The 15,877-nt window shown below is 49.8% G+C and overlaps 1 protein-coding gene across 4 annotated transcripts in view; it reads right to left on the bottom strand.

The window, feature by feature from the left end:
- The window catches only part of LAMB3 (laminin subunit beta 3), a 40,007-nt gene that overhangs the window by 12,184 nt on the left and 11,946 nt on the right, over nt 1-15,877 (bottom strand). For all 4 annotated transcript variants that reach the window (XM_031656077.1, XM_031656079.1, XM_031656075.1 and 1 more), the window contains 11 exons: nt 13,552-13,666; nt 12,926-12,999; nt 9,494-9,685; nt 8,086-8,149; nt 7,599-7,792; nt 5,645-5,765; nt 4,694-4,882; nt 2,992-3,147; nt 2,342-2,538; nt 1,827-1,938; nt 610-988 (listed from right to left, as the gene is read on the bottom strand). In XM_031656077.1, the coding sequence (XP_031511937.1) occupies nt 610-988; nt 1,827-1,938; nt 2,342-2,538; nt 2,992-3,147; nt 4,694-4,882; nt 5,645-5,765; nt 7,599-7,792; nt 8,086-8,149; nt 9,494-9,685; nt 12,926-12,999; nt 13,552-13,666 (1,793 nt within the window). The remainder of the gene's footprint in view (nt 1-609; nt 989-1,826; nt 1,939-2,341; nt 2,539-2,991; nt 3,148-4,693; nt 4,883-5,644; nt 5,766-7,598; nt 7,793-8,085; nt 8,150-9,493; nt 9,686-12,925; nt 13,000-13,551; nt 13,667-15,877) is intronic.

Below are 15,877 nucleotides of genomic sequence, written 5' to 3'. Positions count from 1 at the left end.
CCCAGCCAGAGGCTCTAGCACATCGTGAGTCACGAAGCCTCCATTTTCATTCTTCTTAGGCTGCCTTTTCCCTCCCCGCCACTCACACACCTGGATGGCTCTGTGCACCATCAGAAAGCCAGTGCTCAGGGAATGCCAACTAACTATAGAAGCTTCCAGAACTGAATCTCACTAAGAAGGCACCTCTGCTGGTGGGATGGGGGTGTAGGCGGGACCACTTCCATTCCAAAGCCACACGCGGGTTATTTTTGGAGCCCCTGCCTCTCGGATGCCCTCTGCCAGGGTGACTAATCCAGAGCTGACTCCCTCCCACAGGCAGCATCGGGCACTTAAAAGAACGCTGGGCTTGGGCTCCTGGGCTGTGTTCTGAGTCCCAGCTCTGCCCTTCGGGGGCCATGTGGCTCTGTCACCTCACCTATCTGTGCCTGTTTTCTCATCTGCAAAACCACACCAACCTCACAGGACTGTTGTAATGGTTGAAAGAGAGAGCACTGTGAAAATGCCTTTAAACTGTAATGCGCTGTACAAATGTAAGGAAGGACCAGTGTGCCCCGTACAGGAACCCCGGAGCATAATTCTTCCAAATGCTTGGCAGGGAAAGGGAATTACCTGAGGGAGAGGATGGCACTGGCCACCTGAGCCACCTCCTGCTCTGTGACTGCGGCGCTGCTGAGAACTGCTCGGATCTGCTCAATCTTACTCTTTGCATCTAGGATCCGGGAGGCCAGGCCACGGTCCTCCAGCCCTGGCCCTGACCACAGGCTGGCGGTGGCATTGCGGAGGCTACCAAGGCGCAGGCCCTGCTCCCGGAGGTCCGCATCATAGGTCTGGAAGCAAGGGTGGCAGGCCACACACACCGGGTAGCGGTTGCAGTAGCCTCGCTGGCACTGGTCACAGCGGGGCCCAGTCAAGCCAGCGCGGCAGAGGCAGCGGCCCGATGCCTTGTCGCAGCCTGGGCCCTCTGTTCCCCGGAAATCACAGTCACAGGCTAGGGCCAAGAAAAATGACAGTCAGAGACAGGGGTCAGGGAGACAGAAGCAGCTGTCAGGGAGAGCCCTGAAGAGCAGGTCTGACCTGAGGCTCTTTCTACATGACTTAGAATAACAGAAGTCACAGCCAGAATAAAAACCATGGTAACAGCTGCAGTGAAAGCAAATGCTTACTTAGCACCTACCATGTGCCAGGCACCATTTAAAGTCACACACACACATTAACTCATTTGATCTTCACACCACTCTCAAGATTAGCACTCTTGTTTCCCCACTTTTTCTAGATGTCCCTCTCTGAGGGACAGAGAGGTTAAGTACAGCACGCCTCTTTCTCAAAGGAGGAAACCGAGTCTAAAGAGGGGAAGCAGCTCCCTCAAAGTCACTCAGTGAGGCAGGGGCAGAGCTGGGACCAGAATCTTGTCTGTACACTCCAAGGCCTGTGCTCCTATGGTGACATCAAACTGACTCCCTGGGAAATGACACCCTTCGGCCCTCAGGACTCACTTCCTCCATCTATGAAGAATGAAGAGACAGCCTACCATTCTTGCTGCTGCCTTGGAGATGGCTTCTGGGAAATGCTCTCTCTCAGGGAAGTGGGGAGCAAAGCAACTGGCATGTCACCGGGACTCAGGGACAGCAGGGCATAGGCCTGCCTCAGGGGCTTAGAGGCCACACCAATGGGCCAGAGTGTGTGCACTCACAGGGCTGCCCAGGCCCACACCACGTGCATCAATACGGGACGTTCTGCCCTGCTGCAGACCTACACGCCCCCATCACGTGCCCAATCGCGTGCTTGGACCCCACAGCCTCAGCATCCCCCAGGCCTTGAGCACGCACCTCGGCATCCTGTAGCTGCGTCTCCATAGGTCCGGTCCGGACACTGGCGGATGGCTGCAGCGCTGCACGTCAGGCCACCAAAGCCTTCCCGACAGGGGCACTGCCCTGTGAACTGTGTGGAGAGAGCAGCGTCAGTGGACCCTGCCTCATAGCCTCTGCCTTACCCTGGTGTCAGGGACCGTGTCCTAGATTTCTGGTCCACAGGTAGAATCCAGGGCTCGTGGCCACCTCCAGAGCTGCTGTGCCCACAAAACAAGGGCTCCCACTCAGAGATGAGCCTTGAAGTCAAGGCCCAGCATGGGCCTTTCAGAAGGTGTGCTGCATATGGTATCACTGACGGCCAAGAGCCACAGAAAGAGGAGCATCTGGTGACTTCCCCAAAGGAGAATGGGGACAGAAGATGCCTGGTCTGACAGGGGAGAGGCCCAGAAAGGCAGCATGGAGGGGCAGCAGAAAGGCTGGTGCTCAGGACCCCTCTCCCACTGAGGGGCCCCCAGGCCACCCTCACTTCGTACCTGGTTGCAGTGGGGGCTGAGGGAGTTGTGTGGGTCGCAGGCACACGGTTCACAGCCCTGGCCACTGGCCAGCTTCCAGTGGTAGGGAGCGCACTGGTCACACTTGGGGCCCACCACGTTGGGCAGACACAGGCAGCGCCCACTCTCCTCGTCACACAGCACGTCCCTCCGGGACCCCAGGATGTTGCAGTCACAGCCTGCAGGAGGAGAGCTGCTGAGCTCAGGCAGACGCTTCATGAAAAACTCACCCCCAGAGGACACACATCCAGGGAGGGGCCCCACCTGGGAAAAGAACTAGGCAAGGCCATTCCCTGCAGATGACATGGCTGACTCACAGTACCCCTGCGCTGTCCCACCAGTTCCAGCAACCTGGCAGCTCAGCCGCCTGCCTGCCCACCCTCCATCTGGCTCTCAGTCCCACCTTCCAACTCGGACCTCTGCTGCCACCTGCTGGAAGCCAGTAGCACAGCAGCTGGTGCTGGGTAAGAGGCCAAGAAGTCCGGACTCCTGGCACAGGCCTGGGCACACCCCCTCTGTCTACCCTGCAGTGGGATTTCCTCTGAAGAGAGCACAGTGAGCAGGGCAAGCCATGGGTCTGGTGGCCCCATGCAGCCTGCCCCATGTCGTGCTGGGCCGCGCCCCCTACTCACGGTGGCAGCCCTGCGGGTTGGCGTAGGTGAGTCCAGTGAAGCCCGGCTTGCATAGGTCACAGCGCTCTCCCTGCACATGCTCCTTGCACACACACTGCCCGGTCACTGGGTCACAGGGAGCCCCTGGCACTGCCCCATCCGGATCACACTCGCAGGCTGAGAGACAACAGCAGTCACCGCAGTAGGAACAAAGAAAAGTAGAGTTCAGAGCAGATTCCAGGAGCCAAGCTGCCTGGTTCAAATCCTTGTTCCACCACTGGCTTTCAATTTCATAGCCTTAGTCAAGTTACTTAATCCCTCCATGCCTCAATTTCCTTGTCTGTAAAATAAAAATAATGATACAGCCTTCATAGGCTTCTTGTGAGAAATAAATGAGTGAATGGCCGGGCGCAGTGGCTCATGCTTGTAATCCCAGCACTTTGGGAGGCCGAGGCGGGTGGATCACCTGAGGTCAGGAGTTCAAGACCAACCTGACCAACATGGTGAAACCCTGTCTCTACTAAAAATACAAAATTAGCCAGGCACAGGGGCGCATGCCTGTAATCCCAGCTACCAGGAGGCTGAGGCAGAAGAATCACTTGAACCTGGGAGGTGGAGGTTGCAGTGAGCTGAGATTGTGCCATTGCACTCCAGCCTGGGCAACAAGAGCGAAACTTCATCTCAAAAAAAAAAAAAAAAAAAGAGAGAGAAAGAAATGGGTAAACATAAAGCAAGGGGAGCATATTGGCATATGCTAAGTACTATAGAAGGCGTTTTGTTGTCATTACTTACTGAGCAACTACTCTTCCCAACCACTGAACTGGGCACTCTCACATGTTGCCTCATGGAATCTTCATGGTAATCCTGGAGATTATTATTCTCATTGTACAGAGGAGGAAACTGAAGCTCAGATATGTCAAATAACTGATTCAAGTTCTCATTAAAAGTTCACGCAAGAACCAGGGATCAAACTCAGTTCTGTCTCACTCTTCCCGGCAACAAACATCAACAGAAAGTGACTCAGCTTTCCCCAACCCCCATTCCCTGACTTCTTTCAGACCTTTCAAAATGTAAGACCCCTTCATCCAGAAAGTCTTTTCTGACTAAACCTGCCCGAATCAGATTGCTTCAGTCCAGGCCCTCTCCTATATGAAGTCGCTGGCTCTTGTGGACATATTAAGCTGCCTCTGCCTGTTGTCTCCCATTACATTCACAAACGCTCCCTGAGCATCAGTGGTTTTCCAGTCAGTGTGCTAGGGCCAGAGGATGTGAGAAATAATCCTTGCCATGGAGGAGTTCTCAATGTTAGGAGAAACAGGAAATTAAATCACAAACCTCATTACAACATGGTAAAGGCGATAATATACATATGGAAAAGGTGCTTTCATCCTTCTTCTTCACAAGTATATAGTTTATATCACCAAACAGTGTGTGTGTTCCCTGATGGCAGAAACTGTATCTTATGTTTACTTTTTTCTTTCCTATGCCCCAAATAAAGCCCATCTATTGATGGATTGTCTGCTTGATGGTCCAGAGAGCTTAAGTGACTTGCTTAGTAATACTCAGCTAAATTAAAATAATCTCCCACAAATCCTGACTCACAGTCAAGTTTTCATGCCCCATGAGGGCCTTGGTGTACCCAGAAACATGTGATCTATTGCACCCAGAGCAGATGGGGAGTAACAGACAAATGACATTCTGGGTCTCCAGAGCCTCTACTCACGGATACACATCTCCTGAATGGAAGCTCCCGGGCGCCGGTTCCGGAAATAGTGCAGCTGACACCGCTCACAGTTCTTGCCTTCCGTGTGGTCCCGGCAATTGTCACACACACCTCCATATGCCCCCTGGCTGGCGGCAAACACAGCAGGGTCAAAGTGACATGTCTCTGAGTGCCCATTGCAGTCGCACCCTGGAAAAAGAGAGTCCCAGGGCTGACATCTGACCCCCGCCTTTGCTGTCTACAGAGTGTGCTCCACAAAAGCTCATTGGCATCTGTAACAACTCTGCAAGATGATCAAGGCAGGGAAGTGGGGAAACTGAGCCCAAGGGAGGTTTGTATAATTTATTTAAGGTTACATGACCAATAAGAAAGCAGAGGAGAATAAGAACTGATTCTCCTGATTCCTACTGTTGGGATAAACCCAAGAACAGTGGCCATGTTGGGCCAAAGCAAGAGCCCTTTGAATGCTCTATCCCCAACCCTCCCACTGCCAACATTGGTCTCCTCTTGGGTCACTTCCTGTCTCCGGGATGAGAATCTCTGCTTTCCTCATTTATGTAAACAAAGTCCCTGATTCTAGGGAGCCATTTGAATTAGGAAAAATGACAACAGAAAACCAGATATGTCCTAAACAGGGTAAAGCAACTGGAGAGGCCAGAAGAAGCAGGCTCTGGAGATACCATGAAAGTCACATGGAATCAGAAGCATCAGCCAAGTCATGGTCCCTCCAGGTCTGGCTGAGGAGAAGGCAGGGGATGGTGGGAGGATGTCACCCAAATACTCTCTCCATCCTCACAGAGCCAGGAGAGCTTGAATTGTAACAGTGCAATTCAGTTTAGATTTACATAAGAAAGACTGGATCCCCCTGTGTCCCAGGTGAGGTCACTGAGGCCTAGAGGGGCCAGCACTTGACCCAGACCCTACAGGGAAGGGGTGATCCAAAGCTCCTACTTTGGCATTCATGGGTGTCCCGGCCCTCTGCAGGTCTCCAGGGCTGGTTGTTGTAGAAGGGGGCACAGCGTTCACAATTTGGACCGGCAGTGTTGTGCTGGCAGACGCAGACATCGTGGACCTGGGAGGGGGACCATCAGCCATCAGGAGTAATCAACAAAGAAGGGCCCCAGGGATGGACCTGCCCTCTGTGTACCACTCAGGTCTGGCTCAGACACCAACCCTTCCAGGATGCTTCCTCTGAATGCCGCAGACTTCACCCAGCTCCTGTGAAACTGTCTGCCATTGTTCCGCACATATGAGCACATGTGTGTGTGTGCACGTGCTTGTGCCCACACTGCTCCCCTAGTGAGGTTTTTGCAAGCTCACTCGTTGCACTTGGACACCCCTGTGACACCCAATCAGAGGCAGCGCTTGGAAGGTGCTCAGAAACCCTTGGCAAACTGTGGGATCTAGAAGCTGGTGGGGCCCTCTGGAGATTTATATTCCAACAATCTATGACTACAGTTGTTTGGCTAATGGAACTGTTGTGATGAACTGTCACTAGACTCATTAAGGTATAAAAATAGAACAGCTATTGTGTGCTAATTGCCTTCCAAATTAAGCCCAACACCTTCAGCCTGGCATTCAAGGACCTGTATCATGTTAGTTGCATTCTCAGCTCCCATGCCCTGCTGACAGCACAGCAAGCTGAACTTCTAGCTGCTCCCTATGCAAGCCCTACTTTCTCTACCTTTTGACCTTAACAATGGTTTTGCTTCTACCTAGAATTCTCTTCTCTCTGTATTCATTCACAAAATCCTGCCAGCTGGGCTTCGGCTAGAATGGCACCTCTCTCATAAGGCCTCCCTGGTCCCTCTAATTCCATAGATCTCAACCCTGGCTGCGCCTCAGTGTCACCTGGGGAGCATTTTTTAAAATGCCAAGGTCCAGACCCAATTCAGTCTGAATCTCAAGGATGAGGCCCAGGCAGTGGCACCTTTTAAAAGTGGTGATTCCACTGCACAGCCAGATTTGAGGACCACCAGGGCTAGGTGGCTCCCTCCCTCCCTGTCATCTCATAGCATATTGTATTCCCTCTGTGTCACTCAGCCTGGGGTTCTAGTAGTATGTCTCATGGGCCCTGACAGATGACACACTCCCTGAACTGGGCTCCCTCTGCACACCTCTGCAGCCTGGGGCAGAAGTTGGCCCAGAAGTGGAAAGAAGAATGCCAGCTGAGGCTTGTGCCACCTCTATTTCCCTCCCAGGCCATCTTACATGATTTCCTCCTGTCCCCCTATCACTAGGACAGCTGTCACACTCCCATGTTGGGTCTCTCTGCTTCTTTGCTCAAGGTTCTCTCTTCTATACCTGTGGTTCTCAAGTTTGGTTTCACAGCAAAATTCCCTGGGAGGGGAGGGCTTGTTAAACTGGAACTTCTCAACCCCCATCCCTGCTGAAGCCAATCTGCCTGGTCTAGGGTAGACTTAGCATCTGTACTAAACATTGGTCTCTCACCCTGCCCCCATATCTCACCACTAGATGAGACTTTAAAATCCCTAAACCAGTGGCTGTCAGACCTGGCAGTATATTCGAGTCACCTGGGAGCTTTAAAAATCAATCATAAAATTAGAATATCGTAGGGTAGAGGGCTGGGCAACATTTTTAGCTCCCAGTGAAGTTATAATACATAACAAGGGTTGAGAATCATTGCCTTAAACTCCCTCCCAATTTCCACACTTATGTAAATGAAATGAAAATCATCTCAAATTAGGAAGCAGGTCTAAAGAAGTACTAAACGATTCTGATTTTTGGAACGAAAACCACTTAGATTTTTTGTTGTTGCTGCTGAAGTATTAAGTACCCAAGTTTTAGATTTAGTGCCCTTCCTGCTTTATGGGAGCCCCAAGAATGTCCGTAGTCTGCCCTGGTCCTGCCCCCTTCCTCTCCCCTTCCCACCCTAGGCTGTCACCTGCATGGTGGTGGAGGGGCCAGCAGAGGCCCCAGGCTTGGGGGCGCAGCGATCAGCATGGCCATGACAGAAGCAGCTCCCCTGCAGACGGAGCTGGGACACGGCATAGTAGGCGCTGGGAGGGTGGTAGCCCCTTTGGGGCACAGGGGCCAGCCTGGTGAAGTTGACTCTCAAGTTTGTGATCTCCCCCAGCTCTGAGAGGACCAAACAGCAAGGAGGGAGGGGTTGGAGAATGGAAAATAAAGAAAGGAAGTTAGAGGCACATAGAGTCTCCTTCATATGTGATACCATGGGCCATCCTCTCCAGACCTCAACCATCCCACAGCATCCCACAGACAATGTCCCTATGGGGCAAACAGGGCAAGTATTAAATCCCCAACCACGTTGACAAAAACATGAAAAACCAGGAAATTCCCATGACCTGGGTTCCAACTCTGTTTCCTTTCCCACTCATAGTTCCATGGACAAGAGGAGGGGCCACACTGACCTTGAATTTTTTTACTTTGAGTTGCTGGAATCCCAGATGCTAAATCCATAAGGTTAAGTTGGACCTACAGAGAGAAGGGAAAGAGAAGCACTTAAGAAGAGACAAATAGTGTGCCTCGAGCTCAGAAGAAACCTTCCTTTCCATTATATGCCTCACATTTGAAGTCCTTGTTACCTGGAACCTGAGACAGACCATGGTTATGAGGCTTGTCAGCTGCTTTGGGGGAACAAGATGATCACTGGGCCATAAATGTGTGTGTGTATGTGTGTGTGTGTGTGTACACCCTACCCCCCAGTTGAAAATATAAGTATCCTAAGAATTTCCTGAGTTCCCTGGGTCAAAAAGTATGGTAAGATGTATCATCTATATATGAGGGTTTAGGAGATACTAATTTTCTCATGACTCAGGATGAGTGAGAAATCTAAAATCCAAGGATGCATGAATGTGGGTGACCACAGCACTCTGGACAATCCCAATTTCAACTATGCTTTTGATTTACTTTTTTTAAAAAAAACGATTCATCATCTACATATCCCAGGAAGAGTTTTCACATCCGCCCTCCACAAGTTAGGAAACAGTCCTGCGTTCTGATCTGCTGTGTGAAGAATGTGGTTAACATAGATTTGGGTAAGGGTATAACCAAGGAGGAACTGCTAAACCCAAAGGAAGAGATGCATGGTCCGCAGAGAGGGCCCCACTCTGAGCGTTGGTCCACATGAGAGCAGCTCTGAGGGCTCACTTGTGTCTCGGCCAGGGAAAGGAGAAGAGAAACTATAGCCTCCTCTGCCAGGGGATGGGGAAAAGCAGTTATCAAAGAATTTGATCATGTCAGGAGGACTTAGGGAGAAACATTCTGAATGTTTCTTCAGGCAGGTTCTTATTTCTAGCTCAGGGTTTAAGCTCAGGAGAATTCGGGCTCTGGGTTATACCAGAATTCCCTCCAAGGGCTAAGACTGGGTTAGATGGAGGGATTAAACTGAAAATGTTTATTTTTGTGTTAAACCCTACCAAGGTGAAATGAAATTTGTGTAATTTGCTCTTGTATCTAACTAGCCATCCCAAAATCCTCACACCAAAGTAGGGTCGATTTCATCTTCCCACTAGAGGGATGAGACAATGAGTCACGGGGGAGGGGGCTGTGGAAGAGGGCAGGGGTGAGTAAGAGAGCAGGGGTGAGTAATGCGGTGGCCCCAAGGTCTTTCTGAAATATCCCTCCTCAGAAAGAGGATAAGCAGCAAATGTTTTGAGGGTGGCCACAGGGGTCATTACTGGGGGGAATTCAGGAAAGTCAGCAAGGGGAGCTGGCAAGGATGTTTCCATTCCTTCTCAAGAATCCATGTGGCTGTGTGAACAGTGGGACATCAGGGATTTCTCCCCAGGCCTGGTTTTCAGGATTCCCTCTACCTACCTTCCCCCCATTTAGGCGCGCATTAGGTCTCTGGGGCAGGGACTGGCACCGAACATCCTGCCAGCTCTGAGGCCGGCCCTGGCGGACCCGAGGGAAGGTGGAGGTGCAGTCAGCAGCCAGGTACTGGTACACTCGCCAGGTCTTACCGAAGTCTGAGGAGCGCTCAATCAGCATGCCGGCAGGCATGGGCCCCTGCGGAGACAGGGGCAGTGTGCAGAGGGGAGGCGCTGGGGCTGTGCCCCATGGAGACACAAGCAGAGAGACAGGCTCCTCCAGTGAACTGGGGAGAAAGGGAGCCCAGCGGGAGCAAGTGGGCTCAGGAGCGTACAGGTCCAAACCTCCTGGCATACCACAGGCCACAGAAGTTTCTCCCCAGGATCTGCCTTCCAGAAGGAGTGATCCCTAGCTCAGCTTACCAGGCTTCCAGGCTTCCAGGCTAGACATTCCCCTGCTCCTACACTTCCCACAGCTCACCATTGTCTCTCTCTCTCTCTCTCTCTCTCTCTCTCTCTCTCTGTCTCCCCTCCTGGAACTCATGTCCAGCCTCCTCTGTCCTGGCCCTCCAAACCACGTTCCCCACTTACCAGAGAGCTCTTCCCGGGTGATTATCTGATCTTTGAGAGCTTCAATCAGTCTGCACTGATCTCATGATATAATCTGAGCACCTTAGCATGACATATTGAGTCCCTGCTCCTTCCTACAAAATGATTTCATCCATTTTGGGTGGCTTTAAATGTGGTCTTTATGCTGACAGCTCCAAGCTTGAACAACTTCCTGGAACTGCAGGTCTATAAACTCAGCTTCCAAAGCAGACACTGAACCAGGCCCAGGCCTGTCTCTCCAGCTTCAGGGTTCCCTCCTGCCTGATCTCCCTAGTAAGCTTCATCTGATTTCCCCTTTCCCCATGTTCACTCTTACTCAGTCATTTCTTTCTTTTTTTTTTTTTTTGAGACAGAGTCTCACTCCATCACTCAGGCTGGAGTGCAGTGGTGTGATCTCGGCTCACTGCAACCTCCACCTCCAAGGTTCCAGCGATTCTCATGTCTCAGCCTCCTGAGTAGCTGGAATTACAGGTGCACACCTCCATGCTCTGCTAATTTTTGTATTTTTAGTAGAGACAGGGTTTCGCCATGTTGGCCAGGCTGGTCTCGAACTCCTGACCTCAAGTGATCCACCCGCCTCGGCCTCCCAAAGTGCTGAGATTACAGGTGTCAGCCACCGCGCCGAGCTAATCTTCATATTTTTAGCAGAGACAGGGTTTTGCCATGTTGGCCAGGCTGGCCATCTTCTTAAAACATAAAATGGGCCTTGTCAATCCTCTGCTAAAAATCTTCCAATACTATTCTGGAATGAAATCTGAACTTCTGACCATGAGCGAATAGGCCCCAGGCTCCCTGGGCCCTGCCTCCTCTCAGGCCACCTCCTCTCTTCAAGCCCTAAACCAAGCTCAGTCCCTCCTCAGAGCCTTTGTCCAGTCTTCCTACTTGGGATGCTCCTCCCGCTGGTAGGTTCCCTCTCATCTTTTGTTCTCAGCTTAAATGTCATTTCCTGGTACAGATCTTTTGATACCTGACTGAAGTGTGTTCTCCTGCTCATGGCTGGCCCACCCCACCCTGCCCCATTATTTTCTATTTCAGCATCTTGTTTCCTTCAGAAACGTCACCACGATTTCCAATTATTTACTTGTTGGTTTCTTGCTTTTTATTCTTTTCCCATGAGACCAGGATTTCTCAACCATTCTCACTGTTACAGTATTGAGTTGGGGAAATCTTAGTCCTAGGAGCTGTCCTGTGCACTGCAGCCTGGTGAACAGCATCCTTGACTTCTACCCACCAGATATCATTACATACCCATAGTTATGACAACCAAAAGTGTCTCCAGAAATTGTCAGCTATCCCCTGCGGGAGAGGGGAGGGCAAAATAGTGCCCCTGGTTGAGACTCAGTATACCAGGCTGTAGCCCCTATTGTCTGTGGTTCACAGGTGGATCCCCAACACCTAGCACATCGGTGTTTAGCACACATTTGTTGAACGAATGGTGAATCTTCAGTCTGCTCCCCTCTGTCTGTGTATACCTGGAAACTCATCTCGCAGCAGTCTTCAGCCCTCTACATCCCCACCTTTTGCCACCAGGCACATTTTACCCTCCAGGCCCTGTGTGCATTCCCTTGCCCCCAGCCCCAATCATATACCTCACCTTCTTGCCGCCTGCTTCCTGGTCTTTGTGTTTATGGTTCTGTTTGCTTGAAATAAACATTGCCCTTCACCTGGCCATTACTGGTCTATGAAAGTTCATCTTCCCCTGGGTGTACTCCCTGACAGGCCCTCCCAAGACAGACCATGCAAGAGCCCCGTCATGGGCTCCCAGCACCTCTTCTTACCAATATTGTGCACACATTGCACCCTCTCACTACTGACTTCTCCACATATGGTGAAAGCTGCTTGAAGATTGTGATTTGGTTTTATTCATCTTTATATCCCTAACATCTGACACCAAGCCTGCCATGTAATCAGTGTTCAGTAAGTGCTCACAAATAATTGACAAATAAATGAACAGGTGAGTGATGATAAAGTAAGGAGACTATTTAACACTGTCCATCCAAATGAATATGCTGCCCTTCAAAGTTGCCACCTTTAGAGACTGGGCATTTATTCAAATGATACTTGCATTTCTCAAAATACCTTTGACCTTTAGATGGGGCGAGGCTCTTAGAGCCAACTTCTTCAGTCATGTAAGAAATTAGGTCCTATTACTTTTTATTCCAAGCTCATTTTAACTCCTGAAAGTTATATCTCCCTTCCTAATCATTTAATCTTATTAACCAAATTTGATCATTGAATATCTGACTATTTCTGTAGAAAGAATAAAACCAAATCATCTCTGAAAAGAAAAAATTGACCTATGGCAATTAAATGAAAATATTTCCTCCAAAAGAAGTATCTAGAAGGCTGTTCTAAAGGCAGAATCTGAAAGTGCTTTGAGAAGTAATGGCACTGAATGAGTAGATTGCCCACCAAGAGAGCTGTTCCAAAGGAACATCCGTCAGTTAGTTGGATAGGCAAGTTCTTGGCTGCTTGTTAAACTCAATCTAATATGCAAAGTTATTAAAACAGAGTATACCAAGAATACACAAATGTACAACAAGCAACTGGGCCCAGTAGAATTGGTACTTGGCAGACCTGAATTAATTAGATGGGTTGAGGGTGGAGAATGAGAGAGGAAGAGGATATGCAACCACTGCACGACCAAGATAGGGAGCCTGGAGGTGCCACTGTTCACCCAGGACCAAGTCCTTTGCTGTCACCATGATATAGGCTCATGGTGAGTGTTGCCCCAACCTAGAGAGACAAGGACACTGTGCTCCCCCATGGCTCCATGCCCATATGGCCCAGGAGCCACTCTCCTATCCGCTGCCACCCCCAGGAGGCACACCTGGAACTCCATCATGACTTCCTGAAGCTGGAATCTCCTGTCCAGGTCCAGCTGCAGAGAGACAGGGTTCACATCTGGAAGGACAAAAAGTAGAAACTGTCAGTCAGAGACTTTCCACTTCCCCAGCCCTGAAGGAAGCCCTGGACTAGACTAGCTCGAGGAAGTCAGAAACTCTCTAACCTTGATTTTCCAAACTCGCTCTTGGAGAGGAGTGGGAAGTGGTATGTTTCTGCTTATGTCATCTATTCAAGACCCTATCTGTTTTTGGCTAAGTTTCCTTCCCACCATCACCTGATGTCTTCAATACTTTGGAGGGCTTCAACTCGTCTGTTCCACACAGACTTGTTCCCAAAGCTTAATTCTGCAAGCCCACCCACTGAGACTGAGTGGAGGGAAATAAAGACATTCCTCTCTCCTCATACCCTTTCCTTCACCTCCAATAAATTCTTCTACCATAACATCCAACGGACCTCAAATATGAGGCAGAAATGTTCTTCTTGTCAATCACCCACGTCACATCACCAAAAGAAATGCCTGGGAAACCCAAAGGGTTACAGGGCACCTTCCATCCACCTCATCCTGTAGAGGCTGCACAGTTTGAGTCCCTGTAGATGGCAAATGCTCACCATTCTGTGACTGCCACCAGCGCATGGGGCCGGAGGATGAAGCCACATTCTCTACTCGGTGACTGTAGTAGTTGTGAGGCTGCCTGGAGTCACACTTGCAGCATTTCATCTGCCACTGTGGGAGAGGAAGACAGCAGACACTCAGAGGTGGGGTCCTAATAGAATTCCCCCTTGCATCCTGAGATCCCAGCATATCCCCTCTGTGGAAATCCTGCCCTTAGGAATCACTAGTTTTATTAATACACTTTGAAGGATTAATCTCTTAAAACAGGGCTATTGGTCATCTTTTAATCGGTCATCTCTGAATTCCTTCGTGTCCCTCCTAACACACAGCAAGTGAATGGTGAATAGATGTGTGAATGGAGAAGAGGTACAAGGTGGGAAAAAATACTTGAGTACATGACATTGCCTTGCAGAGAAACTTGAGGAAAGTGCCAAGGGCAGGAAAAAAAGGCGGGGGGGTAGGGGAGAAATTCATACTAATTGAGCACCTACTACATACTAGGCACAGGCTGGAAAGTTTAATAGCTCACTTCATTTAATCCTGGCAGCCTGGGAAATTCTGGGGTTTTGAGGATCAGAGAGAGAGGACTCCAAAAGAAGACAAGGAAATGTGGATCTACAGTCCTAGCTCTGTCACCTCTGTTTCCTAGGCTTAACTTTCTCCTCTGTAAATTAAGTGGGGATTGAGCTAGAGCTTTTTATCTACCCAACAAATGCTTATTTAGCATATACTATGTGCCAGACTCTACTCTGGGCTCAGGAGTTATAATAGGGAACAAAACAAAGGCCCTGCCCTCAGGGAGCCAAAATTCTAGCGACATTCAAATGATCTCTAAGGCCTTCCAGCAGTGACATCTGGGGCTTGAGGATCTTTCTCAGGTTTGGTATTCCCTACCTACAGGAGACCAACCAGCCTCACTGGGGAGGTCCCCAATAACCTGGCCTATGCTTATCTCTTGGAATGAGACAGGAGCCAGAACTGAAACCCATGGGTTTCATGGCAAAGCAAGGATCACCAAGAAAAACAGCATGGCCATAGAGGTGACATATCCCTTGTTCTTTTAGCTTGTGCCTATATGCATACATATACACATACATACATACACGCACACACGTGCACATGCGCACGCACACACACACACACAGATAACGTGACCTTTTCTCAGCTCCCCCATAAAACACACATAAAATCTGTTTTCTTTGAGTAACCATGATCCCAAACCCTGTGCGTAGCTTAAACAATACTGTCCACAGGGCTCCAAATTTGCCAACAAATAGATGCAAGGCTTGGACAAGAACCTCCTAGACCTGCGGGTCCTTCTGGGTAGGGAAAACTGTCCCTTCACACACTCTGTACCTCTGCTTTCCTCTAAGCCTCCACTCACCAGAACAAAGGACCGACCCAAAGAGTCTGAGTGGATATGTGGGGCCTATGCCTTGAGTGATAGAACCTCCCTGCCCAACACCCATCTTCCCTCTCCAAAGCTGGCACTGCCTGCAACAGGAGAGAGCAAAGAGGGGAGCCAGGTGTCTTGGTTCCCTGGGCCTCTGCTTACCACTCCACTTTCCAGCTCTCACCCGCTCTGCAAATGAAGAGAACTATCACCCTTCCCAGTGCTTGGAGGTGCCCTTGGCATGTCCAAAAATGCTTTATTAAACATTCATTGTTTGGGTGTTTAAGGCTCAAATAACAGCTGGCACATAAGCCCTTTAAAAAGTAGCACCCATTGGCGGGGCGCTGTGGCTGACGCCTGTAATCCCAACACTTTGGGAGGCCAAGGCAGGCAGATCACAAGGTCAGGAGTTCGAGACCAGACTGGCCAACGTGGTGAAACCCCATCTCTACTAAAAATACAAAAATTAGCCAGGTGTTGTGGCAGGTGCCTATAGTCCCAGCTACTCGGTGGGCTGAGGCAAGAGAATCGCTTGAATCCAGGAGGCAGAGGTTGCAGTGAGCCAAGATTCTGCCACTGCACCTCAGCCTAGGCGACAGAGCAAGACTCTGTCTCAAAAAAAAAATAATAAAATAAAATCTAGTAGCACCCATTGCCCCACCTCCCACCACTCACTATGCATTCCCTTGCCCTGCTATATTTTTTTCATACTACATATCTACACTTGATACATTGTATACTTACTGTCAATTTATTTATTTGTATATTGTCTGCCTCCCCCTTCTAGAATGTATACTCCATGAGGGCAGGAATTTGCAATCCTTCACTGCTGTATTCCCAGTGCTTAGAAAAATACCCAGCACATAACAGACCCTCACTAAATTACTCTTGAATAAATGAATAGCAAATTTTCAGTAAAGGCCAACTAT

This window comes from Papio anubis, chromosome 1 (genome assembly GCF_008728515.1).
Source record: "Papio anubis isolate 15944 chromosome 1, Panubis1.0, whole genome shotgun sequence".
Lineage (NCBI taxonomy): Eukaryota > Metazoa > Chordata > Mammalia > Primates > Cercopithecidae > Papio > Papio anubis.
The sequence above is the reverse complement of the archived record's forward strand: the minus strand, read 5'-3'. Positions and strand labels throughout refer to the sequence as shown.